Raw genomic sequence first — 27,788 nt, 5'->3', positions numbered from 1 at the left:
TTTGCGCTGTCTGTTTGTATATTTGGTTTTTGCTCACATAAATTTGTATTCGTCTTTTTGCAGAATATTCTGTATGTTATTGTTTTCTTCTTAGGCCGTCATATCATGACACACTGCCCTGAGTCGATATATCAAGCACGTTTCCAGTGTCTATGCTGAAGTCGGTTCATGAATAGAATCAAACTCAACGGCTGCTATCACATTCCAGTTCATTAAGTGATGGACATGGTCCAAATTGGACGGTGGCTTCGTATCACATTCATCGTACAATCATTGTTTAATCAATCCGAGTTTGGTAAGCGGATTATGTCTTTTTGAAGTATTGAAGACTTTATTGCTGTATATCGAACAATATTAATGGCTATTGACAACTTAAACTCTCGAATTACACACTCAATAAATATTACATCATAAATAAAAGAGCGAGAGTCATTGATCTGATTTTTATCATTTATGCGCATAATTAATAATGGCATTTTGCAAGCGAACATTTTTTTCAGTTTCGTTCACTTTTTTCGTACTTTTAGTAAGTACTCTGAATTATTCTCTTCTCTATTCAATTAAATTTGCAGCTGTTTTTGCTTCAATGATTCGGTGCTTTTTCAATGTTACTGTTTCGCTGGCCTATATGGTGGAAATGTTAATTGATTCGAATGCGGCTGTTGATTGACAAGAGTTGATGTGGTCAGTTGAGTGTGTCAGTTGTGTGATGATTAGTATAGCGATTTGTCATGGTGATTATGAAGTGCAGACAACCGTAAATGGGACTGTGCGCTTTAAACCATTTGAAATTGAACATTTAAGCCTTGGAATATAGTTGTTTATGGTGACATTTTTTTTTTTTCATTTCTGTATTAGAAAAATCAGCAAACAATGTCAAACAAAAACCGTTGTCAAAATGAATTGTCTCAATTCGGTCGATCAAAATCATGTTTGCTGAAGGAAAAAAAAAACTGTCATTTTGCACAAAAGAGGAGTGAATTTGTCATAATTTTCTCCACAATTCTCATTTTGATGTGTATTTTATTGGTGCTCGTTTATTCTTCGAAAGCGGTAAAAAAGCAATATTAAGTGACTGTGATATTGACAAAGAGAAATGTTTCTCTATCTATTGAGTGACGTGTACAAAAAATAATTCTTTCGCATATACACGCAAAATGCCAATCATCATCGCTTTTTATGTTCATTGAAATGGAGTCGCTTTACACACGTTTTTTTCTGTTTTATTTGAACAAACGACCCACACATTAGAGATCATGTCGAGAGAAAAAAAAATCAAATAAGAGAAAGTGATAGAGTAATCTGTTTCATGGTGTACAGTATACGCCTGAATGCATGCACTGTAACCACAAAATCAGATTACAAACAACACTGTATATGTAAGCTGTGTTTGCCATTCAATCGAGTTTCGTCAATTCAAGATTCATGGAAACGTACGCTATGTGTGTATGTGTCGGTGTGCACTTGTGACAAGAGCACACCTTATTGAATGGCACTCAATTTATTATTACCTTAGAGCAAAGTATAAGTGCGAACGTTTTATCGGATTACGATAGACGAAACTACCGGTGTCATATACACGCACGAAATGCTTCTTATGATGTTATACATCGCAAGTTTTTGTCGTTCGCTGCTGCACATATATGGGTATGACAACTCGACGAACGACGAGTGCAAGTCATTCGATACATTTAGAACATGCTTGTTGCGTATACATGCATGGAACAACAAAATCTGTTAGCATTGAACAACTGGAAATGGTAGCTTACAGCGAAAATTACATCAACATCGAGTGCTCGGACATGTGTGCATTTACAAAAACATATTTTTGTCTATTTTGTATCTTATTTTACTTATAAATATGATTTTCACCTAGATAAATGTTAACGTGATATGGGATGAGGTTTTTGCCATTCATCATTTGCTCGAAATCTCGAAATTGAAAAAGTCAATTTGGATTTGGGCTGGACATTTCAACATGGGATGGATGACGAAAGAAAATAAATTGAATGAGTGTTCTAACAGGGAAAGAGAGAGAGAGAGAAAGAGCGTGAATGGAACAAATTAAAGAGCAATATGTCATAGATTTTTGGGACGGAAGGAAGGGCAAGGAGGAAGAAAAAGCAAGAACGAGAGGGAGAGAGCGATAGAAAGCGAAAGAGACTTTAGGCTCCGAAAGAGACAGAAAGAGAGCGATAGAGGCCGAAAGAGATCCAAAGGCACCAAAAAAAGACCGAAAGAGACAGAAAGAGCAAGATAGACAGAAATCCAAAACGAAAGAAAAAGGTACATAGTAAAAAAATGCAAAAAAAAGTATGAGTAATCCATTTTTGCTGTTTATTTCATACCATTATGAGAATTGTATATCAAACTTTCCGTTTTGTGTTCATATTAAAATTGAATTCAAATCACACTGGCATGGTCTTTGTAAACATCGTCATATACCGACAATGAAAGCCATGAAATTAATTGCATTAAATGCGTGACTTGGTTGAAAAATGGTCTGTGTGCCATATAGATCAAAGCCCGACCGATGACGTGGTTTTAATCTGCCCACCAAAAAAACTACTCACATTGAAACTTCATTCGAATTCACCTGGTCCCATATACATTATTTTGCCGCTTTCTGGCTAGGCTAATGAGATCTAATTCAAACAATGACTCTCTGTTTGACCAGGAGCCCAACAAAAGTCAATTTAACTTCGTGCATTTTACTCATTTTGAAAATGTTTGGTTGCACAAGCTACCAAATGCTAAATCGAGCAGATATTCGAAACTGATAGAGAAAGAGAAAAAAACTGCTGTGTTCACTTCACATTGTGAGTACATTTTGAATGACACTGTATGCATGACCCCATCTACGTGCTTGACACTTATGTCCAACAGCAGCAAAGCTTCAATGATGATGACGATGATTAGATGTAGGTTAACTGTAACCAATGTGCAATTTTATGAGGTGATTTAAGTATGTGTGTGTTCTGTTCGTATCCTCGAGCACGGTAGTTGTACAACACAACCAACTAAATATATATATATGAAAAGTCACATCGACCGTCGTTTATTTCATTAACGCGTGCGGTATTAGAATGTGCGGTTTGATTCGATTCACTTTGTCTCGTTTATTTTAAATGACGTTTTTTACATCATTTCATTCGTTCGCTTTTTGTTGCAAAGTATTTACATTTATCTTCGTTTACGTTTGAAACGTTTTTTTTAGGTGTATGTAATTTATTTGGATCTGTTATTCTTACACATTTTGTCACGAAAATCATCGCTTCAAATCATTATGATCAATTGCGATTCTAAAAATAAGTCGAGACAAGTGCTGCACATACAAACAATTTGTCTGTCGCTGTACGGCCACCTGCAAAAACAAAAGGTGTACGAATTCATTTAAAAAAATGTGACCGCATTGGCTTTTAGAAAATTGACATCGCTCTTAGAGACATACACTCATATAGAAAAAGAAAGAGAGAGAGAGAGAGTCTAAATGACTTTTTGTCGAGAGACACACACTTCGCACGATTGTGTGCCGAGAGTAACAGAGCAATTGAGCACTCGAATGAAATTACTGATTGAGATTGGTGCGCTCGGGCAAATTGACGCAATCAAAATGAAAATGGTGCTTTGTGGTTTGCATTGTGTCTGGTTTTAAATGGCTTTCATTTCGAATAATAAATCGATGTGAAAACAAAAGAAGCGAAAAAAACCTATAATTTAATCTCGGTGAGACTTTCGGTTTAATCGAACACGTAAACATCACAGCGATTCATTTTATTCGTGTCTTTACAGCTTGTTCATTCAATAGATTTATCCGCTTTTTCATTCTCATTGATAATCGATTCGCATTGTGTGAAGTGACAAGGAGACGTCAAAATGGATTGGCTAAGGCCAATGAAACGACTATGTCGGTGCGGTTTGATTTGGATAGACAAGTGATTCTCTATTCAAGCGGAAAATATCGTCATAAGAATAGAACGAAAGCAATTTGCCACAACCGCTAACAAAATCCAATAAAAACTATCTCGCACAATAAGTAAATTCATCGTTGTATTGGCAGAAAATTATTATTACAAAAGGCCGATTCAACATAAATCGACGTAGCAACAAGAAAATTTATGATTTTATACACAAGGCACACGCTACGGAAGTATCAAGATTCGGTAACAGCTGACAAACTTAATCAAGAAATTCATGAACTTTGCGGTTGATTTTCGACATCTATTTTCGGGTCTTGACAAAATGGATTCACACGCATTTATATGTGGAAAAGATTCGATACGATATATTCAACTTATGATAAAGTATAATTGAATAAACACAAGCGAATACAAAGTTTACACACATGGGATTAATTAGAGTTGATATTCGATTTTACTTGTGCAATGAAATGTACAGCCATTCAAATTCAAGCCAAAGAATGCAACAGCTGCTCAAGTGATTTTTGCCCATTCGACGTACATGAATCGGAAAATTTGAATTTTCCAGAAGTTTCTGAAATAGCTTTTAATTCTTTGTTGGTCTTTTATACTTCGGAAATTTAATAATGAAAGGGATAAACATATTTGCCGATTCTAATTGAGAACACTTGACACTAGATGCAAAATATGCTGGACGATATTGATATTATTCAAGGATTTTATTCATTTTTTCGCTTTCCATTTCCACTTTGCCCTCTTTATGGATTGTCGCATGCCGAAATTAACTCGGATTATGTGCTTAAAAATAACTGCAATTTTTTGCAAATTCTCTGATTTTATACGAAGGGTACGGAAATGGGTGAGAGACGAAGAGAGACACTAACAGAGTCACCTCTTTTTTTTCGCCGACTTCACGAGCTGAAAAGCACCTTTCAGAGTCAGTGAACGCATGAAAGTTATCAGATATTTTCATTCGATAATCCGACTGATAAATTCAGCGTGAAATTCTACTTTGCTTTTCAACCATTCTCCCTCTTTCTCTTACCCTCTACTTCTATCTATCTCGCTGTTCTCTCCTTTCATTATATTTCTCTCTCTCTCTATATATATATATATCTCTCTCTCTCATTTTTTTCTATTTTCTTCCCTTTTTCCCTTCCAATTCACAATTTTCCTGATCAAATTTTCCATCTTCAACACTCTACTTCCATGTCCTCCATTCCATTCCCTCCGCCCCAAAATATCTTCGTCAATCTTTTCATATTCTTGTCCATATTTTTTTTTATCTCTTGTCGCATTTTATCTTTATTCTATATGCTGATTCTTATCCACTGCCGGCGAATGCAACAAAGTATTCGAAAATCTTTAAGATTTTGCACAGAAATTGATTGTATTGATTTTATTTGTTGCCAAACAATTCTCACGGTCTCGATTTCATATCTTTCAATCATTCACTCAATGTGATGAAGTCAGCACAATAAATTTACAACTGATTTACTATCGTACACAAAAATTTATGATATTTGACCAAAAAATCCATTTGTTCGGACATATGAGATTTGTTTATCTACATAATATTATCGATATAAAGAATAACGGCAAAAATTGCAACAAAAGCGAAACAAAATGATGAAATAAAAGAATAGCGCCACACCAAATGTTACGAGACTACAAGTGTTGACCCAGTACTCGAGAAACTGGACTTGAAGCGAGCAGAAAAGTTCAGCGAAAAAAAAAACTATCGAAGCATTTAAAAGGAGACAACTGAATTAACGGTCCACTTTCAAACTCAATCGAGAGTATGTACTTACCATTAAAAGAAAAAGAAATAAAAAAATCATGAGTAATTTTTTTCGTCATTGAAACCAAAGTCATCGTTCGACATTTATTGCGGATATGTTGCGGTTTTTGTTTCAGAAGTTTCATATGAAAAAGAAACTTGGGCCCCTAGTGCATTGAATCAAGTACCTATATTTTTTTTTCATGTTCGCACATCATTTGCAAGTGTAAAAGTTCCAATTGCAATTGAAACTTTTCATATGTATCGATATGGGCGATAGAGAGAGCTAAAGAGAGAGAGAGAGAGAGAGAGAGAGAGAGAGAGAGAGAGAGAGAGAGAGCCAAAGAAAGACCAAAAGTGAGCGAGAGAGAAAGGGAGAAAGCGAAAGTGAAACTGTGATTTTGTTCAAAATTTAACGCAATTTAAACAATTTAAATAAAACTTCTCAAGTTTGGAAAACTGTGCTAAATTCGAAAAATAAATGTGTTGAAAAAAAGGCAAGAACGATCAAATCATTTAATTAACATGAAAAACTTCGTATCAAATTATTCAACTTCTGTTACGATTTAATAAACACACCGTCCGTTCTTCAGAAAGTAATTAGCACACATTTTCGAGATGGGACACTGCACGATAAATGACCAAAGAGACAGAGAGGGACAGAGAACGAAAGGAGAGAGAGAGCATGATCCCGTCTGGTCAGAGAAAAATGGTCAAACGCAAAGCCCACAATGTCCGCCAATTCCCTGAATTCGTAAGAAACGAGTCATGTAAGGGCTATCGCAAAAAAACCAAACAAACAAACGGCTAAGTAGCGAATTGGTATAATTTTGTATGCAGCTTTTATAGCTTTGGGCAGGATTTTCGCTTGAATAACATTGCAATGATTTTTTAACAACTGTATTCCATGCAGGAAATATAAATGGTGTATTGTTTGTGGCTGTGTTTGTTTGCCTTGATTCCGTTCGTATGTGTGTGTGTGTACATTTTTTCCATTCGCAACACTTTCAAATCCGATTAAAAAGTTAGAACGAGAGAAATCAACTGCAAAAATATATATATAGCGAACCATTTACGACTCCGTCACAATTCCAATTGAATTTTTCCACCATGTGCAGAGTTGTGCAATGTAATAATATCAAGCTTGTTCGGTGTGTGTGTGTCCCATCTTAAGCCGAAGTGTACGAGACGTTAAAAAGTGTACCCAGTCAAATGGGGAGGAGAGAAGAATGAAACTTTTTCTAACAATAGAAAATAAGGTCATGTCTATACATAGGATAAACTGTGTGGATTTTCGTACATACCAATCGACTTAGCGTGTTTGTCACAGGAAACGCATTCACCCCAAAATTCACACAAACGACTTGGGCTGCGGGAGAATCTTTTTTTTGTACTACACAGGCTGAGTCATGTAAAAAAGCTACACACTCACACCATTGGTGTCGGCAAAAAAGTATCATAAAAATAGAGCCATCAAATTTGATTTGGCTAATGCATATTCATCAGGAAAAAAATATGTATATAGAAAAGCATGGAGCGAGGGGGCGATGTGAGCAACTGAAGACTGAAATAAGTCAATAACAATGCTCTACGTCATACAAATTTGATAAATATCTTGAATGTGGGAACATGTTGAAAATCGTACAAAAACGATGACGATAGATGAAAATATTGCAACGAAACCCAACATTTATATATGCCTACTAAATCGGCGATTCTTGAGCGCATATGTTGGCACAGTTTTCGCATTCGTTCATCGCACGTATTCCAATATGTTGAACGTGAACATTCTTCTCCTTCATTTTTGTGCGCGTTCACTAAACTAATACATTTTTGGCCTCAATAACAACACATTTGCCGCCTGCTTTTTTTTACATCATCGCACACGCTCAAAGAAAAACTCATTAAAGCCACACTATAAACATTCTAAAAAGCCACTTTTATTCTTGCATTCAAAATTCAAATATCTTGTAAAAATATTCGCTCTTGAACCATTCCATATCCCAGTAGCAACACCACCACCACCAACAATGAACAAAAACGAAAAAAACACCTCGATCGGTATTTATTTTATTGCACCGCGCCACATTCGATCAAATGCAAATATTTTATTATGTGGCAACGCAAAGAAATGAGAGAAAAAGCAATGCGCTCTGAGCTCTTGGAACTCATTCAGTTTTCGATTTAGTTTTAAGCCAGTCACTTGATTATGTTATGACTCTTTTTTTTATTTTATTACTTATTATTATTGAATTAGCACAGTTTTTCACTGTGAAAAATACACTTCGACACGCACGAAATTCATATATTCAATTTTAGAGCACTCAAATCGATTCTGCATGGTTGACAATTATAAATGATTGCTTGCATTTACTTTGTTGCATTAATTCAGTCAAGCTGCAGTCAGATGTGATTAAAAACGATCAATCTAATGATCTTGATGACATCTGTAAGGTGATTTGAAATTGCGAAACGATCGAAAATGACACATTCGAAACGAGTTCGTTTAATTTAAATTGACTTCTTTTGAGAGAAAGAGAGAAAGAGATGGATGGTGAGATTAAGAGATATATAGATGGAGAGATTTACAGCGAGAGGAATAGAGAGAGAGATTGAGGTCGGTAGACAGCGGGAGAAAGAGAGATAGAACAAAAGAGACAGAAAGAGAGGGAAAGAGCGAAAAAGGCAAAACGAGAGCGAACGGGACCGTAAGAGAGCGATAGAGACCGAAAAAAGTGAAAAAGACCGTAAGAGAAGAGAGAAAGAGAGAATATAGATGGAGAGATTTACAGCGAGAGAAAGAGCAAAAAAAGTGCGAAAGAAGTAATAAATTGCCTTGGTAAATGTAGAAAAAAATCAAAACAAAGAAGTTTTTTTCGCAACGAAAACACCAAATAATTCATTTTTTCCAAAGGGTCAAGTGTTATTTCTCTATTAATTCAACTGATTCTAGAAACCTTTTTGGTGTGAAGCACTTCTGTGGGAAAAAAGTGCAAAACTGCACGAGAATTTCTTAAAATAAAATCAAAATAATAATAAAATGTTCCCGAAGAGAGACTGCAGTGTAGTATAAGGCCCAAGTTAATAATTTCCATTTTAAATTGGTGGCAAGAGTTAGTTTCATTCGTTACAATGTTATATTCTAAGTGAATAATGCCGCATAAGTGGGTATATTTAAGCCTGCGGTAATTATATGCTGAAACACACTTTGCTACGAAACTCAAAATCTAATGAATATATTGCCATTATATGTTAATGGTACACAATAACGCACTTGTGTTATATTTTCATATAAATATTAAGCGCAAAATGACCGTTGGTACGATGCCGGGTTTGAGCTACATATAATTTTAGTGTACATAGACTCTATGTACACACCAATCAAATAGCTGATCAATTCAGGTGAACGTGAGTATGTACATTTTAACGTCAACGAATTTCGATAGCGCGAGTAATTCATCAAAACGGTTGACTTCGTGGAATTTTTATATTCGCCTTGATTTTAAACTCAACTCAATTACATCATTGTTGTTCATCCAGAGCAACTGAATGTTGTTGTTGTCGATCGCTGTGTGTCATTCTTATTTTTTTTCTCTTCAAAACATGGATTTTAATTCGAGCCAAGTTTTTGTCGTAGTCGCTCATATGTAATGAACACGTTGCCACTTTTAAAACTTAAGTAGCTACGGTAATCCATCCAATTTAGTCGGCGTGTACTGTTTTTTTTTATGTTTTGTTTTTAAAAGAGACGACATAAAAGGAGAGAGAAAGAGACCGATGTGCAAAGAGAGTTAGAGAAAAGAGATTGCACGCTGCACGAAAAGAAACAAAAGCCAAAGTGAAACAAAAGGCATGCCTACAAGCATATGTGTCACACACAAAAAAAAAAACGATGAATGGAACGTCACATGCACGTACGCAAAGTAGTCTTGCTCTCAAACAAAGTACCGAACGACCAAAAAAAAAACACCGCCGAGCAGCTATTGAAATATTAAAGAGTTCGATACTGAACAAATAATAAATTCGTACTCCATCGTGTTCATAGCGTGTGTGCATAATGAAGATTAATAATAAATAAATACAAAAGCAAAGGTACAATACATAAGAGCATAAAAAAAGAGAGTCTTTTGTAAATATGGCAAACCGATTTTTGATTAATTTATTCAGTTGCGGTGTGTATATGACGGTTGCCTTCATCGATTCGCAAGTCATTGAAATATATCGTCCGCCGAATAAAATCACGTAAACAATTAAGTACTTGAATTGAGTGCGCCCATCCCAATTCATCGAATAATTTTTCGATATTATGAAGAGAAGAGAAGAAAAAAACATTCCGGACGAATTGTTTACATTGGAAAATAACAATATTGGGAAATCCCCACAATTTTTGACCTAGAAGCCGTCAAAACAATTGCCATCTGCATTGTGCAGTGGTTCTGTCCAAAACGATCTTTAGAAATATGAAGAAAAAATCAGTTCGCAAAAGTGTTCAGAGCGTTTTGCTGAAGCGAAGAAAAAAGTGTATTAAGTTTTCACTTCGGGTGATTGCATCGGGGAGGCAGCTCAATTTACACATCGAAAACCATCCGAATTTATGTATTAATGACGTTTTCTTCGGTATATGGAAGCGACATTGATGTTTTTATTACATGTTGACCCTAAACTGGCTCTATGAAATCTCAATAATAAAAAATACACACCATTTCCCGTCTGACTTTGAATGATTGCATTTCTATTGCTGAAATAAAAGAAGCAAAAAAGTCCAGTTGGATGTGTTCTTTTGGTTTGTTTACTGTTTTCGTTCTTGTTTTGCTCAGTTTTTTGTTGCTTATTCTCACTGGATACTTTTTTTTTCCATTTTCTTTTTTCAAACGACTCTTTGAATTTGTTCCGTTTCTTTTGATGAAAATATATATATACTTTTCCCCAAAGTATGGTTCAGATCTCATTTCAAATCTCGTGCTCACCATTCTAAATATACTGTGAAAAGAGAGAGGGAGAAAGAAATAAGCTCATGACGAATGCATCATTTTACTCCCATTCTCCGTTTTTGTCGATACCGAAGAATACTCTTGCAACGATACACTCTCTTTGCATGAAATTTTATTGCTTTGTGAATATAATTTCTTCTTTCTGTGTGGTAAAAATAAATGAACTAAACTACGTAATATACTTACATAGTTTTGGTCTCTTTTTTTCGTGTCGTCGTCTTCTTCTTTTTTTTGTGTATGTTTCGTCAATTAAACTGCAATTTATACAAGTCTACCGATGTTGTTGGCGTCACTGCTTTTATCTCCTCACTCTCTCCCCTGTGTTTCTCGCACTAATTTTATTTCTTGCAGTTTTTTTCTCTCTTTTTACAGCAATTAATTGATAAAATGCCAAGCAAATGCTTTTTGATATTATTTTAATGTTTTCACTTTAGATTCTATTCACATGGATATTTTTTTATTTTATTTTAGTGTTGTTGTTGCATCGTCTGACTTGATCCACAAAAACTTCCGATTCAACGCAATTATCAGCGATGAGCGACGACCGTCAGTTTCTCACACAGCAATCGCATAAAAACCAATAAAAGCGCGTTCGTACAGTGTGCGAATAAACTTTTGTTTTGCAAAGTAATTCGATAAAGTCTTGTGCTAAAGTAGTTTTCTTATTATTTAAAGCAGTGTGTGTGTGACTCACTTTTACATACAAAAGAATCGATATGAGACCGAAAAAAAAATTGTTTATGTTCGCATTCCGGTTTTGTAATTCACAAAACTTATCTCATCTCATCGTTCCCTTTGAGTGTTGCGTGAATTACGTTTGAGTTTTCACTTTAAATAAGTTTCGGTTTGTTTTCTTTTTTCGTTTGTTATCTCGATCCGGTATCTTTTTGAGTGTTTTTTTTTTAAGAAAATTCACATTTGAAACTAAATTAAAATCACAACTCGATAAATTCATGCAATAAAATAAAAAGTGCAATGATGAAATGAATCGAACTAGATTCGGAGCTTGATTTAGAACAAAATTATAGATCCTGATATTGTCGTGGGTTTCTTGCGGAAAATTGTAAAAAAAGAACAAAAGTGTATAAGAATGTTCGAAAAGGAAGGAAAATTCATACAGTTTCCGAAGAAAAACTGTGAATTTCCAACAAATTTCGAAGATTTTTTGGAATATTTTCGAAATATTTCGGTTTTGACTTCGAATTTCAAATCTACTTGGTAATTTGTGCATATTTTTAAAAAAAATCGATTTTTGGAGAGAAAAAATTGAACTTTTGAGGAAATAGCATTGAATTTTAGTATTTTTTGGGACTTTTTTTTATTTCTTTTTACCCTTTTTGTTAAATCCGGGATCGATTCTTGTTTTTTTTTGTATCTTTCGCTCTTTTGATGAATTTCCATCGATTTTTTCAAAGAAAATTGTGAAATTTCTCCAAAAACTCCGAAGAACTTTTTCAATCCCCATACAAAATCAATAAAACTCGCCAAAATGCTGATAAAAAAGTTAATTTATCTAATCTTTTATTGAAAAGTTGAAAATACATCGAAATTCAATGAAAATCCAAAATATTTCTTTCATAAGCTGTCACTGCTTCGATGTGAAAGTGACACAAAAAAGTGCATTATGAATAAAATAAGCAACGAGCCCGAATTGGTTCACATACACAAACGCACAATCAGCAAATTCTCCATTCAAAGAACGTTCAATGTTCTGCGTTCGTCGAAAAAAAGCGAAGTCTCTCTCTCTTTTTTCTCTTTCTCCATATTTGAATTTTACTTTAGACGTGTATGCATTTATGTGTTCGATCGATTGAATGAAAATAGCAACACTAAGAATTTCATTTGAAGTCTCGCTTTTGAAAAGTACAGCGACCGAATGAGCGCGTGTACGTATATGAAAAGAAGCCGAAGAATAGAAAAAATATCGCATCTCGACTTGTGTGCAACAGCAGTTGAGAACATGACAAGCGTGTAAGATGTGCGAGTGGAGTGTGTAGCAATGAGGCGAGTGCGAGACAGTAGCATGTGTCAGTGTGGGTTGTTAGTTAGTGGCTTGTATAATGTGCAAACTAAGCACGCAGCACCCAGTCGTCCAAATGCATTTTTGCAAACAAGGCAACGGGTAGAGAGATAGATAATAACAAAAAGAAGAAGAATGCATCGAGAGAACAATGAGAGAACGAGAAAGAGAGAAAGAGAAAAATATGTACATAAAATAACACGCACAATGCTTTGCTAAACTGAGCAAAAAAACGCAAAGCTAGAAATCGAGAAAGAAACGGGGCCAAACACCATACGAAGAATTAGTGCTTTTATGTGAGCGTTCGCTTCGCGAAAAACTTTTTATATTCGATGTGCGAGAGAATTATCATGCATCGGCGACGGCGACGGCGACGTCAACCAACAAAATAAAATGCTCACTACAATATCCACTAGATGCTGTTTGTCAACTGACGAAACTTTTCTGCACAGTATTTACTTTTTACACACAATGAATTTTGTGCGTTTTGACGAAACAAACAAAATCTTTCTCGAGTATTTTGTTTTCTTTTGACAATGTTTCATTCGTTTTTCTAATAATAAGAATTTTTCGCTTTTATTGCATTTTGTTAACTTTTTTGTTGCTTTTCCACTTTTTCGGTTTTTCCCTTCCGCTCAACCCTCTTCGCCACTTTCACACTTTATGCGAATCCGTTTTCAAACCCCCCGTTTGAAAATAAAAAAAGTGAACCGTTTTCACTCTCCGTTGCTTTGGAAAAGTGCGCTCTCGCGCGCGCACATACACATATTCGAATATGTGTGTTGCTGTGCTATGGTAATGCACCAAATGGCATCATAAAAAAACGACGAAAATAAACATCAACCGAATAAACAAAGCTTAAAGCCACACACTTTCGCCACTGTGTTCGAACACACAAACTGACACTGGGAATTTTACGCGAATTTTCTATTCATCGGATGCAAATCGAATTGAAATCGTAAAATTGTGTGTGCAAGCGCATTGGCAAGTGTACGAGCGCGAGCGCTTGTATTTGTCATCTTAAAATGGTTATCTTCTTCGTTACATTCTTATGCACTTTTTTCTCCCCCTCCCCCACCATTTTCGTTCGTGCACTTTCATTCGCTTTTTTTTCTTGCATCTCCCTTTTCTTCGGTTCATTCAACATTTCATCGCTGACATTAAGAGAAGAAAAAAAAGAGCTTCCATCATACTGGCATATAAAATGCATATTCAACACTTACTCTTCAGACGGTTTTCGTCTTGTCTACGAGAAATGAGACGAAAAAGAAACGGAGAAAAGTGCTTTGAAAAGATGTGATTCTTTTTTCTCTGTTGCTCGTCTCCCGATGAAAGATGCGAAAAGTTTTTTTTTGTTCTGCTGCAAAAATTCGTTAATTTTTTATTCGTTCGTCTCTTTTTCACGAAAAGTAAATTTTTATTTTTTTCAAATTTTCAATATCATCATCGTTCAACGCATAAAATGCTCAAACATATATTTTCGTGTGAGTTTTGTTTTTCAGCACAGCTCAAGCTATTTGAATTGTAATTCCAATGTGATTTATATTTTGTGTGTCAGTTTTTTTCTTTATGTTGTATTTTGCTATCGCAGACAATTGTATGTGTGTGTTTTTGTCGTGCTCTCACTTTCATTATTATTATTTCACACGTAAAATTCATTGGATGCACATTTTACATATATACACACACCATAGAGGGGCACTCTCACATACAACATGAAATTGTTATAAATTGATTTATGCTTGAAATGCTAGAAAAACGCAAAGTCTCATTTGCCCTATATATTTCTATTGCCCGTTTCAATGTTGAAATGAATTTAACAAACAAAAAAAGAGCTAATAACACTGAAACAACGACAACATACAACGAAATCCAATTTGAAATTGTATCTCATTGAATTTAGCGAACGAACGCTTGCTCATATATATTTTAAATAAACACGTAAACACAACCGTTCTTGTTGAAATCGCGAATACGACTGAAAGCAACTGAATTCACGCTCCAACAAAATTCTTGTGCATCGTCGTTTTCTCGCAAAAATTCATGCGTCCGTTCGTTTATTCGATCGCTCCACAAACAATTCGTATTTTTTTTGCTTCTCTCCCATTCAATAAACCGCTCAACATATACTATACGTACAACACATTGTGCGTATATCATACACAGAGAGGAGATATAGACACAGCGAAGGGAGATAGAGAGTGAGAGATAGTGTGAACACGGTCAAAAGTAAAAACAAAGAGACAATGATTTTCATTCATTCAACGCACAAACTGTACGTGCTTTGAACATGCACGGCTCTTTTTATTCTCACTCAAACCGATGTTCATGTGTATGAGTATTCAATTATCACTCATTTCAGACAAATTCACGTGCTCTGCCACTCAGATGGATAACATCTGATGCATATTATGCATTCCAGTTTCAGTTCTCACTCAGAGTAGTTGAGCGGTTTAGTTGATATCTGAGCACAATTAGTCGAGCACCAATAGAACGTGTTACTCAACAAGTTTGTTGTTCATTCGAGCCGTAAACAGTGTGATTGGAACGGTTTTTTTAAAAAGTGATCGAAAGAGATTAAGAGAGAGGGAGAGAACACGATCGCATTTCTCCGCTTTCGGCGGCACAAATTTACATTCTCCATTGAATTGAAAATTTACATTAAAAAACATCGCCGTCGGCTATTTAATTGTCCTAATAAATTAAATTTATTAAACAAAACCGAAATTGACGGCCTTTATTTTACGTATGAATATTTAAACGGATTTTAACAGTTTGTTTACATTGGATTTTCGATGAGATTAATATGTCAAACGTTTTTCGCATTTATTTTTTATTGTTCGCCACCATCAAGTCAGAAGGTCAGTATATTTTGAGTCAATTTCTTGGCACTTTGGCTTGGGATTGAGGAAAAATTACATATTTCCACATACACCGAGTATATTACCGAGCGAAAATATATTTTCGGTGTGCGAAATTACTAGTAATGGCATATTCATGTTAAAAATATTCGCTATTTCAAAATTTGTCAATCACAAATGAACCGCTTAGAATAAAAGTAGATAATGGTAGAAAGTTGAAAAAAATCTCAATCATAAAGTGTTATGAAAATAATACTCAATCAAGGAAAAAAGTGAAAATAAAAGTCGATCAAGAAAAAAATTGAAAATAAAAGTCAAACACAATTTATGATCGATTTTTATTTTCACTTTTTTTCTTGATTGAGTATTATTTTCATAACACTTTATGATTGAGATTTCTTTTAACTTTCTACCATTATCTACTTTTATTCTAAGCGGTTCAAATGCTGATATTCAAAATAGAGCGAATGGACACAAGAATAGCAATGTTGATGAGAGCAACAAAAAATGCACCGGTAACTTCGTTTTTTCTAGTCAATCTTCAAACCGAACTCTGCAGCGACATCTATTGAAAAAAATCTCATCGAATGAGTGAAATGTCTTTCGGATTTACACTAATTACGAACAAATGTTTCGCAGGTTGGATTTCAATTTCAGATATTTTGCACCACAAGTATTAAATGTGGTAAAAACAAAGTAATTATTTCTTTCTACATTATAAATACTTTGCTGCACACAGTGCGTGTGCGGAAAAGTAAAAGTAGATGGTAATTAATAAATAAATAAATATCACTAAAAATGATACACGTTGCAATAAATTCAAATATTCTTTATTTCAAATATTCAATGAAATAGTTTTTCAGGTGTTTATTTTTCTTAAAGAGAAAGACGCGCATAAAGACTTGTATCATTGAATTTCTCTTTATTTAAAAATTTTCTCCGACTATAATGGAAACTTTAAATATAATGAACATTTTTTTCTTCAATTCTTAATAAGTTGAAAAAGTATCGTTTAAAAAGTAGAAAATTCATCTGATTGATGATTTGAATAATAAATTTCCTATTTAAAAAAATGTATTAATAATAATTAATAATAATAATAAGGTTTCCAATTTATCGAATCCGCTCGTCTCATTTCAATGAATCTCAAATTCGTGTCACCGTTTCTGGTCGTCCATTTGGTAGCCAAGAAGACATCATCACGCGTATAAATTAATAGTTTTTGTGCTCCGTCCAATTTGGCACGTTCTGCATTCAATATTTCCAAATTCAAAACTATACCTTTTTCTTTAGGTATAAATTTGATTTTGTTCAATTTCGTTGATCGACGAATGAATCTAAAGACGTTCGAGTTTTGTCAGGCCATTTACTAAAATTTCCATATCTTTAGAATCTTTCAATCCACCCAAAATGACTATAGTAATTCTCTAAAATTGGTCAATTGAGCTATATTATAAATGTGGTGAAAATCGTAAATGTGCAAGAACTCGAGGCTTTTGAGTGAGACTAGATTAGTTTTGTCCACCTCGGTAAATCTAAAGATGTTAATGCAAAGTCGCTTATAAAAGCCTTGTTCATGGAGTATATTTAATAATTCCCATATATTTTTCCACTTCTGCTTCGCATCTGACGTGCTCTTAATATAATAAACTCCTTTGAGTTCCAACATATCCAATTTTGCCTTAGAATTTAAAAGTATGTCAAGGTTGCGCCACAAAAAGCTATATGTAGTTGAAAGTGTCTGTACATTTGGATTGCGTACGAAAAATTCAAGAAGTCCTTCAAATTCATAAAATTCACGGGGGTTCAATTCTAAACGTTCAAGCTTCGGATATTTTTTAAATAGCCTATTGCGTGTCATTTTTCTGCGGCTACCGAATGTTGAATATTGAACATAAATCTCCTTCAAATTCTTACAATATTTCAATCTCAAGTCGTAGAAATCATCAGAAACCGTACAATTTCGGATGAGAAAGATTTCCAGTTGGGGTTTTACAACAAATGCGTTTAGTTGACTCAAATTCATTTATAAGAGATTTAATACATTTAAGAATATCTGATAGTCGCGAGCAAAGTGTACTGCAACTCGTGAGCTTATTGAAACCCGATGCATAGATGGTTTCATTTACGACTCCATCTTTGTCCGAATATAGCATGGAAACTCTATCTCTTGTGCAGTATTTTGTTACCGATAAATAATTTTGTTTGAAATATTCGCCGGCCACTTTGTTCATTCGCTTGCATGTTTGACCAAATGAATGCAAATCTTTGAGCGACAAATATTCAAATATTTCGTCGAAGCAATCGATGTTCAATTTGAATATTTTCCGCGGAGATTCCACATTTGATGAACCAGCAATCGAAACTTTATTAAGATCCTCATTGTCTGAGTTGGACAATTTTTGCCTCCTTTGTGATGGGACCATTCTTACAAATGACGAATACAGGGACTACGTGAAATTGGACTGAACCAAAATGTAAGGAAAAATAATAATTATTATTTTATGAACGCAAAATTTAGATGAAAGAAAACCTCACAAACACACACAACACTTTTTTTAGATTAAAAACCAAAATGTTGCTTATGTTTTTCAATGAAAATTAGGCATTTAAATGTTTCGTTCCTTGAATAAATGCCCGTTAAATATTGTCACGTGAAAAAAGAAATAAAGAAAGAATGACCTTTGAACAAACACTAATTTGACATTTATTTCGCTTTGAGATGAAGTTAACTCCACTTGAACCATAAAAGGAAAAACAAATGTGGGAAATTTGAAACCGTTGGAAAGTAAAACACAATTTGTGATTTCAATAGAGAGACTTTATTCAGCAAATGAAAAAATAAAATAAAAAAAAACTTGATCGTAAAAAATCTAGATCCTAAAGTAATGTGACAAAAATTGTTTTTTTATTTCAAAAAAGTCGATCGTCGTCATGTTCATCGCCGAATGTTTACAAATTGCCACGTTTTGCTTGTTCCGATTCGATAGCTTCGAAGAGTGATTTAAAGTTGCCAGCCCCGAAACCCTTGAAAAACACAAACAAAAATTTCGCATTAAAATTTTCAGCCTGAAATAAAGATTTTTCGAAGTACATACCTGATGATTATTCCGTTGAATGACCTCCAAGAATACGGTCGGACGATCTTGCATATTTTTCGTGAATATTTGCAACAAGTATCCGTCATCGTCGTAGTCGATTAAAATCTGAAGCTCTTGAAGTTTTTTCAAATCTTCTTTCACCTGAACTTTGCTGTCCTTTAGATTTTTGCGTAGCATATCATAGTATGCATCGGGAATGGTTAAAAATTCAACGCCACGCGCCCGCAGATTGGTAATGGCTGTAATTATATCGTCTGTATTGAGTGCAATGTGTTGAACACCAGCTCCACCATAGTATTCGACGTATTCAGCAATTTGACTCTTTTTCTTGCCGGGGGCCGGTTCATTGATTGGCATTTTAATCGTTTCCTCATAATTTGTCATCACAATTGAACGTAGAGCAGAATATTCAGTATGGATTTGTGAGTCGTCGACAGACCAAAAGCGATGGAACTCCAATGCCTTTTCGTACCATCGGGCCGTGATTTCCATTTGATTGTCCGGCTGATTACCCACACAATGATCGATGAAATTCAAATTAATCGGCGGCAACATTTTCAACAACTGATCGTTGTGAGTTGATTTTTGGTATCCGGGCAAAAATAAACCTTTGTATCCAGTTCGCTCGACGAAGGTGTGCGTGGTGTCACCGTACTTTTGAGATATTAAATGTAAATTTTATCAACGGTTAAGAAAAACAGCCGATTTTTTCGGAAAAAAAGGTCAAGAAAGGGAACCAAGGAAGTTGAAATGAGAAAATTATTCGATTGTAGCTGTACTTACGGTTTTAACCGTTGCAAATCGTACGGTACCAAATTCATCTGACTCCGACCAAATGTCACGAACGAAAATTGCACCTTGATTCTTTGCACGCTGGGGGGGAATGAAGTAATATTTCGAAATTTAAAAAAAATATTTTTCAATCATTCGGGGAAAAAATTCCGAAAAAACTTGAAAAAACTCGACATTTTCAGTTCGAAATTGTGAATTTGATACAAACCTTAACGATATAATCTAAATCTTCCACTTGAAAAGCAATATCTTTGGGACCATCACCATGTTTCACTAAATGATTGCCAATAATGGTATCATATGGGTCATACGCAGATACAAATACAAACACAATCTGTAAAAGTCGAAAAAAAAGAAAAAAATTAGAAACGAAAACATTTTTTCAAGAAGAAATCACAAATTCTGTTTGAAACACGATTTCTATTTTCATGTAATGTGATATACTTGTGCGATTTGAGGACAAAGCAAAACTAAGTCACTTTTATGACAACAAAAATTGAAAAACACTTGAAAATAAAGATTACATACTTTGTTTTGTTTCACAACATGTTTGGCAAATTGTCGATTGCCCGTCTCAAGCCCTTGGTATGCAATTGGTTCAAATCCAAGACGTGTCGTATAGTAGCTTGCTGCTTGCTTTGCATTGCCCACATAAAATGTGACATGATCGAAGCAAACAAACTTTCCACCAAGTGGCTATAGAAATCAAAGGAGCAGACAAATTCGAAGAAATGAGAGCTAAAGATTTGATCACACATTACCGAAGAATTACTTACTTTTGGTCCTTTATCGGTGTATGTCGTCTAAAAAGAAATAAGACGATTTTTTTACAGAAATAAAACGATTTAATAATTGTTAAGAAGAACAATGTGTGTAAAAGTGAAAACGATAACATTCACGGTTTTTCTCGAATTGTTCAAAGACCTTAATTACTGACATCGAATCGATAAAATTGTAATAATTTCAAATTTAGTCCAATAACACAAAATTACATCTAACACTTTAGGCACTTTTTAAAATCACTCACCATTTTCCACAAAATTCTGCACAAACTGAATACTTTCGAACAAAAACTCAAACTCGAATAAAATCAACCTTCAATCGTCTAATTTTTTCTATCGATATTACTACACACTTTCCGCGTTATTGATTATACCTGATCACAGTGTATCGCTTAACTCAATCAAATCGATGAAACGGCAGTGCCTTTTATACATTCCAATCTGATAACAAGTTTTGTTAAAATTTCCACCGCTCTCTCACAACGGCACCAAGAATCGTCGTCGTAGTCGTTGTTTATTCATTTTCGTCGCAGGGGACATTTTTATCGATTGTTCGGAACCTGTTTGATTCGACTCCATGTAAAAATTGAGATAATTATTTGTATTATTCCGTTTCAATTTTGAAGTAACAACAATTTTAATAATACCGGAAAAGTATCTTGACCCAATTTACACATTTTTTGAACGAAGCCCAGAACAAATCAAAACAAAGTATTCACTCAACGGAGCTAATTAAATTCAAATCCCATAAACACTTGGAAAATATGATCTACGGATCTATATTGTGCGCATAATTTGATTTGTTAATACAATAACAACGGCGGCGCTTACTCACGACAGATGTTGTTGTTTTTGAAAGAGCATCAAGAAGTGCCGTAATGGACACACATTCTTTCGATGACTTGACGGAACAACGTTCAAGCCATTTTCGCTTAAGTGGTTGAAGAGAACACCAAGCTAATTTTTGTTAAGCAAGTTTTGTTGGAAATTCATTATGGGCCCAAAAAGTCACTCGCAATTTTGCATCCACACGTTTTGGGCGGAAAATAAAAGGATTTTCTAATGAACCGCTTGTTGATTCGAATATTTTTGATGTCACTCCATCGGGCGATAAGCCAGTGTATAATTGAATGGCCGAGAAATAATGTGACAATTTTCCTGAGATTTTATTGAAACGTAACAAATGTAATTGAGATTTTTTGTGTGGGTTGATATGAAATCGTGGGACACCTTATTTCACTTTGGCCATTCCTTCCTTTATTCCAGGAGAAAATTGGTTGATTTAATTATAACTTTGGTAAAATGAAAGTCGATCAGTGTTAAATCCGATCAAACTTTGCCAAATCACCAATCGGACTCAAAACGTAACCACGCAGTATGCGTTGAAAATATATTTTGGTGTTTTTGTGTTTTCTTATTCAAAACATATTTTTTCCTATTTCAAAACACTTTCTGCAGAAAAATATCAAAGTAACTGTTTTCAAAAGAAGAATTTGGTGACTTACTCTCCTCCATTGGATTGAGAGTGGTAAAAGTCTTGAATTGAAAGAAGCGAATTCGAATCATTTTTTACCACAAATATGGTAGAAGATTGAAAAAGTTGAGTTCCGTAAAAAAAAAAACAGAACAAGTTGTTCCACAAGAACAAGTTAACAATTAAAAATAAAATCATTTCAAGAACGACCTGCTCTTTAAAATGTCAAAAAATCGGTAATTTTTTTCCGTTCAAATTAAAATCGATGAATCGATTCAAAGTGACTGAGCATTTTTCAGTTAGTAACATAGATTGCCATTGGATCGAAACAGGTGATGAAGTCTACTGTAAAAAAAATATTGATATTTTTCAATAATATTTCATTCAAAGAATTGTACCGCATCTGGCATACAGACAAACGTCACCGTTCCGATAATCAAGCGCATTTATCTAAAACAAGTCCATAAATTGTTGATTTTTGCAAAATCATCGAAAAATGATAAATATTTAAATGAGATGAAAGAGTCTCCATTAAACGAAACAAGCATAGCTTTTCTCGAAATTACAAAAACTGCGACAAATTTGATATGGTCAACATGGGGTATCGCCTGAATTTTTTTGAAAAAAAAAACAACAACAACAATAACTCAATAACAAAGAGCCCCATATAAATAGATTCACAACAGAATGGAACACATAAAATAGAGAAAATAATTTGCTGGTTTTCTTGTTTGTTGTTGTGGCGTCGCAGTTGGCGCTATATTAATGTAAATGCAATTCGTTGATTCGATTTGATGATAAACAAACATATGACAATAGCAAGCATGAGGTGATACACAGTTTAACGCGTGATGGAGGTGTGTTATGGCATTGTGACGTCAAATGTCCCCCACGAAGTAAATCGATGCAAGAGTCTCGATCTTCATCGATACTAGTGATCATCACTGATTGCGTCGACGATCGTTTTGTTTTGTCGAACATTCCATTCCAAATTCAAAATCGATAAACAAATTCTTTATTAAAAATATTTCGATGTGTACCAGACAACCACAAACAACTGATGTATCAAGTCATACGCATAAAACAAGTATTCTCTTTCTTCTCTTCTCAAAAAGTAAATCGCTTGTTTTGGTTTTGAATTCCCTCTTCTTTTGGCTTCATTCTCGACTCATCAGGTGATTTAAATATTAATTTTCATATTAATTGGCTTGTTTTTATTATGTTATTTCTCGCATCGAAACAATTTGGAAGGCTTTTTTTTAGTTCGTTCGACATTCTTTGAATAGATGACTGAAATGAGATCTATACCAAGAAATAAAGTGAAAAACACTTTTGACTTGATCGTGTAAAATTGATAAATAAATAAATATACAATGGTTTTCCATTTTGATTTTATAGACATACTTTGTTATCGTTCAAGTTTTAAATACCTTTCTAGTGTGCGGAAAAGTAAAAGAAAGACAAAAAAGAACAAAATATATTTATACCAAATGGCAACCAGATCATAGTTCAGACCTATTTTATGAAAAGAATCGAACGTTTGTAAGGAAATTTTTCGTTAGTTTTGCATTATTTTTTGCGATGTTGGCAGCAATTCATATTCTTAGTTTTTACAAGAGCACCAAAACAGTTTTGCCACAAGTAAAAACAGAACTAAAAGTTTAACTTAAGTTTTCACTGACAAAAACCATTAAGACAATTTAAACACACATTTTCCCATTGCGAATGTCGGACGTTGGACCCGTTTTTTTTATTTGTCTTGATGGGTTTTCTTTTTCAGGAAAGAAACACGAATATTACAATGAAAAAACAATTTGCATAAAAAATAATATGTCATCTTGTCAGATTTTACCTATTTTATCTTAATTTTATCATCAATCTGAAGATTTGAACACTGATATTTCAACTCGCATAAGTGAAAGCTTGTAAACAATAAAAATACTGCAACCATGAATGTGTTTTGAATATTAAGGTAGCGATCACCAACCTATCTGGATAATACTTAAAATTTTGCATCAAAAACTGATAAAGACAAAATTATGATGACTTTTTGCTGTCAATACTGAATATTTATTTAAAAAATGTTATACAATGATATGTTCTAAATGTTAACATCTTTTGTTCAATCATTTGATTTTTGAAAAACGAATTAATTATCTGGAGAAACGCACAACCTTCATTTTGTATTAGCGCTATATATTAATGAAAATAAATGTGAAAAGCCCTGTATTATGGTCTGTCTTGCGGCATGTTCTTGATGACATGTCTCTGTTGAATTTTTGATACATTTGGAAAGGATGGGATGTTCAATAAAATAATTAGTTGTTGCTTCTTCGGCATCTTTAATAAAATCGTATTTGCCAATTTTATAGATGAATGTTAAATCGAACGTTTGATAAATTTTCGGTTTGTTCTTATCAAATTCGTATTCCAAGCATCGAATGTAATCGCTTTTTTGTTCAATTGCATTTGGTGATCGATAAAATATTGCTGTTGGTGCAAAAAAAATCTGAAATTTTACACATTTTACAATTGGATAACTCTCCGCAAGACACGCAGATCTCTGAATGGAATAGGCGAATGCAAATCTACTTGATGTTTTACCATTTATATTTTCTAAACATTCACGAAAGCCATTTTCACATTCACAGTTGCGGGTATTTGAATTTTTCGTGCCATTTAAATCAATTTTTTTTTGTGCACCACACATATAAAGTGTTCGACAACATGAATCCAAAATCTCTTGTTCCGTTGCATTGGTATTTTGCTCTGCATTTCTAAATGATGCTTCTACAGATTTCGCCAAGGTATCTGCGGTTGGTTCCAGAATTGATGGACAAAATTCCATGTCTAAAATTGAGTGAATAAAAAATCAGATATTATATTGAGATATTTTTAGCCACCTGTCTGACAATAAATCGCATCAAAAATTAAAATTTTTACCGTTCAAATACTCAATTTTCGGAGGTGTAAATTCCTCATAAATTTTTTCAAAAAAGAAATCATACTGATCCAATAAAGCTGATAATTTTGAAGTTAAAAATAAAAATGTTATGAAAAATACTTGGATTTTTTTCATGGTAATATACTGAATATTGAATACTGATGTAGTGAATGGTTTCCAATCAACTGACATAAGAAACTAACGATCACAAGAATATGATCACTTCTATTTTATACCACCACTCTTCCAGTGAAGTTAACGAGCTTTCTATTTTGAATGTGTGCATTGTTCGATGATCAGAAATTTTGAAATTTTTCTTAAGCAACGGAACTATTGAATTAATATTATTTAACAGTTGGCTATCATCACATTTCGTAACAATTATTCTAATCGAAATAAACGTAATGTTTGCGTGAAAGCAGAAACACAGAAAATTTAAAATGTTTCACAAGTTATGAAACAACTTGAAATTGCTTGGGTAGAAGAATTGATTTTAACATGGGCATGAAACTCTACTTCTGCATACAGATGTATTTCTTATTGAAATCTATATTGTGTATAAAGACTGTTTATTTTTTCGTCTTCAATTTTGATAAGATTTAGAGCGTCAGACTAGTCGTTTAATGTTGCATTGTTGTGCATTTCATTGAGAATTGAGAGAGATAGAGAGAGAGAGAGAGAGAGAGAAGGAGAGAGAATAAAAACTCAAATTCGCATTTCACTTCTTGCTCTCTCCTGAAGGACTTTCCATAAGCGTGAACAGAATGTGAAATATAAAGTTGAGGTTTTATTCTGAGACATCTATTTTCAGTTTCCATCGACGGCAACTTTTGTTTAACATCATCATTTAGTTCCAAACAAAAACACTTGTTGATTCTAGCGCTCCAACAAATGTACACACTCTTAGAACTACACCAAATGAGCATTTAATGACAGTTGGCTCATTAGAGAGATCGCTTGTGTCATTTCGAGTGGGTATAAATACCAGGACTTCACTTGCTCCACATCATTCTTCTCGTGTTTTTTGCCAGAGTAAGTGATTCAAAGCAGTTCTTTTCCTGTCAAATTCAAGCAAAAATCACTTTGAAAACGTAAGTCTCAAAAGAATATAAAATTTCCTTTAAACATTTTTTTCATAATTTTCGTGCTTTAATTGAAATTTATCGGTTTTTGTGTAATTTTTTCAGATGTCGATTAAGTTGCAGTCATCAGATGGTGACATTTTTGATGTGACGATTGAGATAGCAAAATATTTCGGTACCATCAATGTGATGTTAGAAGTTCTTGGTCTCGGTGATGAGACTGACCCCATCGTACCAATACATGGAGTGAACTCAAACATTTTGCGCCTCGTTTTACAATGGGCTTACTATCACAAAAATCCCAATCCGGCCAATGACGATTCAACACGTCAACAATTTGAAGAAAAATTCCTTAATGTTGATTTAAGTAAGCACTCGAAAATATTTTCAAAAGCATACGATTGAAAATAATTTTTCATCAGAAAGATTTTTTTTTTCTTTGGAAAAAGTAACTAATTAGTTGTGTTTGTTTTCAGCAACCATGAACGAATTGATTGCGGCTGCCAACTACTTGGACATAAAAAGCCTTAAGGACGCCGCTCACACAAAGCTGGAAAATATGTTGCAACAAATTCAACATTAGGAGTGATTTATCAGATGACACAAAAGAACAGATCCGCAGAAAAACACAGTGATGCAAGGAAAAATAAACAACATCTTGGTCTTTTAATAATCATTTTAAATAAATCAATATTGCCTATGTTCTTACAATTTGTCTGATATAATAAAATCAACAGCAGATGAAAAATAAAACTTTTTGTTTCTTTTTATTTGAAATGTTGTAATTAAAAAAACATAGATATGTGACACGCTCTTTCTGTTCCATTGTTGACATTTTGACTGACTTATACGACTGCTAAAACGATACACTAATGAGATACCCTAAAAAATTATAATGCTTGAAAAAAAAAATGGTACAAAAATTAATTAGGAGCACCAAAGTGAAGAAAAATAAAATGTCTTACATACGTAAGATGAACTTTTCCGCACTGTGATCCACAAAATTCATTTATAACTTATCTTTTACTTGAATTTGAACTCACGAAAAACTGAATCTGACATTAGTTTTGCGATACACATAATTTTTGACACACTTTTTATATAAAAATTACTTAAAATGGGAATTTTGGAATGGAATCAATCCTTGCATGACGACGTGAAACTTGACACAGGGTATTTTTTCACAAAAAGCCAACATTCTGGAAGTTTGAAAATATTTCAATACAATTTAGGGGTACTTCCCATACAAAATTTTCGTTTTTGGGTGAAAAATCCAAAATTTTGTTCGGAAGGTACCCCTAATATGTATTGAAATGTCTTCAAACTCTCGGAATATTATTTTTGTGTGATAAAAATAACCTGCGCAAAGTTTCAGGTCATTACGATATCATACAGGCATGGCTTCCATACAAAATCCAATTTTTTTGAAATATTTGTATGAAAGGTGTGTCGAAATATATTTGTATCGCAAAACTAATGTCATATTCGGTTTTCTCGTACCCAAAAACCCCCCAATACATATTTTTGGATGTTTAAGAATACATTAAATATCACTTTTGGGGGGAAAATTGAATTTTTCCCATGGATGGCCATGGGCATCACACCAGACATGACACGTTACTCTATCAACCAAAGTCGCTCAAAATTTAATGGTTTCTATTCCTCGGCACCCCCAATCATCCTGTGAAGTCAGATTTTGAATTACTTTTCTTGTTTGAAAGTTATCGTGTTAACAAATTTTTGCGTACAGGGTACAGCGTACAGGGTACAGGGTACAGGGTACAGGGTACGCACATACATTCGGACATCGAAAAAACGCTGGATTCGTGTTCCCTGGGTCCTAAAACACCCAGAAAACATGTTTTTTGAGGGTGTTAATTTTTCGACCGATTCCAATACTTTACCTTACACACAAGGTGTGTGCGGAAAAGTAAAACCATGGAATTTCCAGGTTAATTTGACCAGATTTTTGGATAATATTCTTTGGTCTATAGTTTAAAGGTCCCACGTCCGACCGAATGATCCTCGCACAAATACCGAA

At 34.1% G+C, this 27,788-nt stretch overlaps 4 protein-coding genes across 7 annotated transcripts in view; 1 reads left to right on the top strand and 3 right to left on the bottom strand.

Annotated features, from left to right (window-relative positions):
* LOC116347977 (leucine-rich repeat-containing G-protein coupled receptor 5-like) overlaps positions 1-14,668 on the bottom strand; it is a 53,625-nt gene extending 38,957 nt beyond the window's left edge. For 2 of the 4 annotated variants that reach the window (XM_031778809.1, XM_031778812.1), the window contains exons 1-2: positions 13,935-14,668; positions 10,878-11,574 (exon numbers count right to left, since the gene is read on the bottom strand). The gene's annotated coding sequence lies outside the window, so the exon portion shown is untranslated. The remainder of the gene's footprint in view (positions 1-10,877; positions 11,575-13,934) is intronic. The other 2 variants (XM_031778811.1, XM_031778810.1) reach the window with 2 other exon arrangements.
* Positions 14,669-18,371: 3,703 nt separating this feature from the next.
* On the bottom strand, positions 18,372-20,656 carry LOC116347978 (4-hydroxyphenylpyruvate dioxygenase). The gene is made up of 7 exons (XM_031778813.1): positions 20,493-20,656; positions 20,242-20,268; positions 19,994-20,161; positions 19,674-19,799; positions 19,457-19,546; positions 18,671-19,327; positions 18,372-18,599 (listed from the first exon to the last, which is right to left on the bottom strand). Exons 1-7 carry the CDS (start codon positions 20,493-20,495, stop codon positions 18,525-18,527), a joined length of 1,146 nt encoding a protein of 381 aa, XP_031634673.1. The 5' UTR covers positions 20,496-20,656; the 3' UTR covers positions 18,372-18,524.
* Positions 20,657-23,764: 3,108 nt separating this feature from the next.
* LOC116347983 lies at positions 23,765-24,838 on the bottom strand. Its single transcript, XM_031778820.1, has 2 exons — positions 24,665-24,838; positions 23,765-24,571 (listed from the first exon to the last, which is right to left on the bottom strand). The coding sequence occupies exons 1-2, from the start codon at positions 24,798-24,800 to the stop codon at positions 23,898-23,900; spliced, it is 810 nt and encodes a 269-aa protein (XP_031634680.1). The 5' UTR covers positions 24,801-24,838; the 3' UTR covers positions 23,765-23,897.
* Positions 24,839-25,466: 628 nt separating this feature from the next.
* Positions 25,467-26,385, top strand: LOC116347984 (S-phase kinase-associated protein 1-like). The gene is made up of 3 exons (XM_031778821.1): positions 25,467-25,756; positions 25,853-26,114; positions 26,224-26,385. Exons 2-3 carry the CDS (start codon positions 25,853-25,855, stop codon positions 26,328-26,330), a joined length of 369 nt encoding a protein of 122 aa, XP_031634681.1. The 5' UTR covers positions 25,467-25,756; the 3' UTR covers positions 26,331-26,385.
* Positions 26,386-27,788: the final 1,403 nt, after the last annotated feature.

Source organism: Contarinia nasturtii, unplaced genomic scaffold (assembly GCF_009176525.2).
Source record: "Contarinia nasturtii isolate CC-2019 unplaced genomic scaffold, AAFC_CNas_1.1 Cnas_scaffold_2227, whole genome shotgun sequence".
In the NCBI taxonomy this organism is placed as follows: domain Eukaryota; kingdom Metazoa; phylum Arthropoda; class Insecta; order Diptera; family Cecidomyiidae; genus Contarinia; species Contarinia nasturtii.
The sequence above is the reverse complement of the archived record's forward strand: the minus strand, read 5'-3'. Positions and strand labels throughout refer to the sequence as shown.

Bases quoted from the DNA above. Each gene is read 5' to 3' on its own strand.
- LOC116347978 (XM_031778813.1), bottom strand. The intron at 20,162-20,241 runs GTAAGTAATTCT...TGATTTCTATAG, and splicing joins ACACCGATAAAGGACCAAAA to CCACTTGGTGGAAAGTTTGT. The intron at 19,547-19,673 runs GTTTGTATCAAA...ATTCCCCCCCAG, and splicing joins ATTTAGATTATATCGTTAAG to CGTGCAAAGAATCAAGGTGC.
- LOC116347983 (XM_031778820.1), bottom strand. From the start codon at position 24,800: ATGAAAAAAATCCAAGTATTTTTCATAACATTTTTATTTTTAACTTCA. The intron at 24,572-24,664 runs GTAAAAATTTTA...ACTCAATTTTAG, and splicing joins GAAAATTGAGTATTTGAACG to ACATGGAATTTTGTCCATCA.
- LOC116347984 (XM_031778821.1), top strand. From the start codon at position 25,853: ATGTCGATTAAGTTGCAGTCATCAGATGGTGACATTTTTGATGTGACG. The intron at 26,115-26,223 runs GTAAGCACTCGA...GTTTGTTTTCAG, and splicing joins ATTCCTTAATGTTGATTTAA to CAACCATGAACGAATTGATT.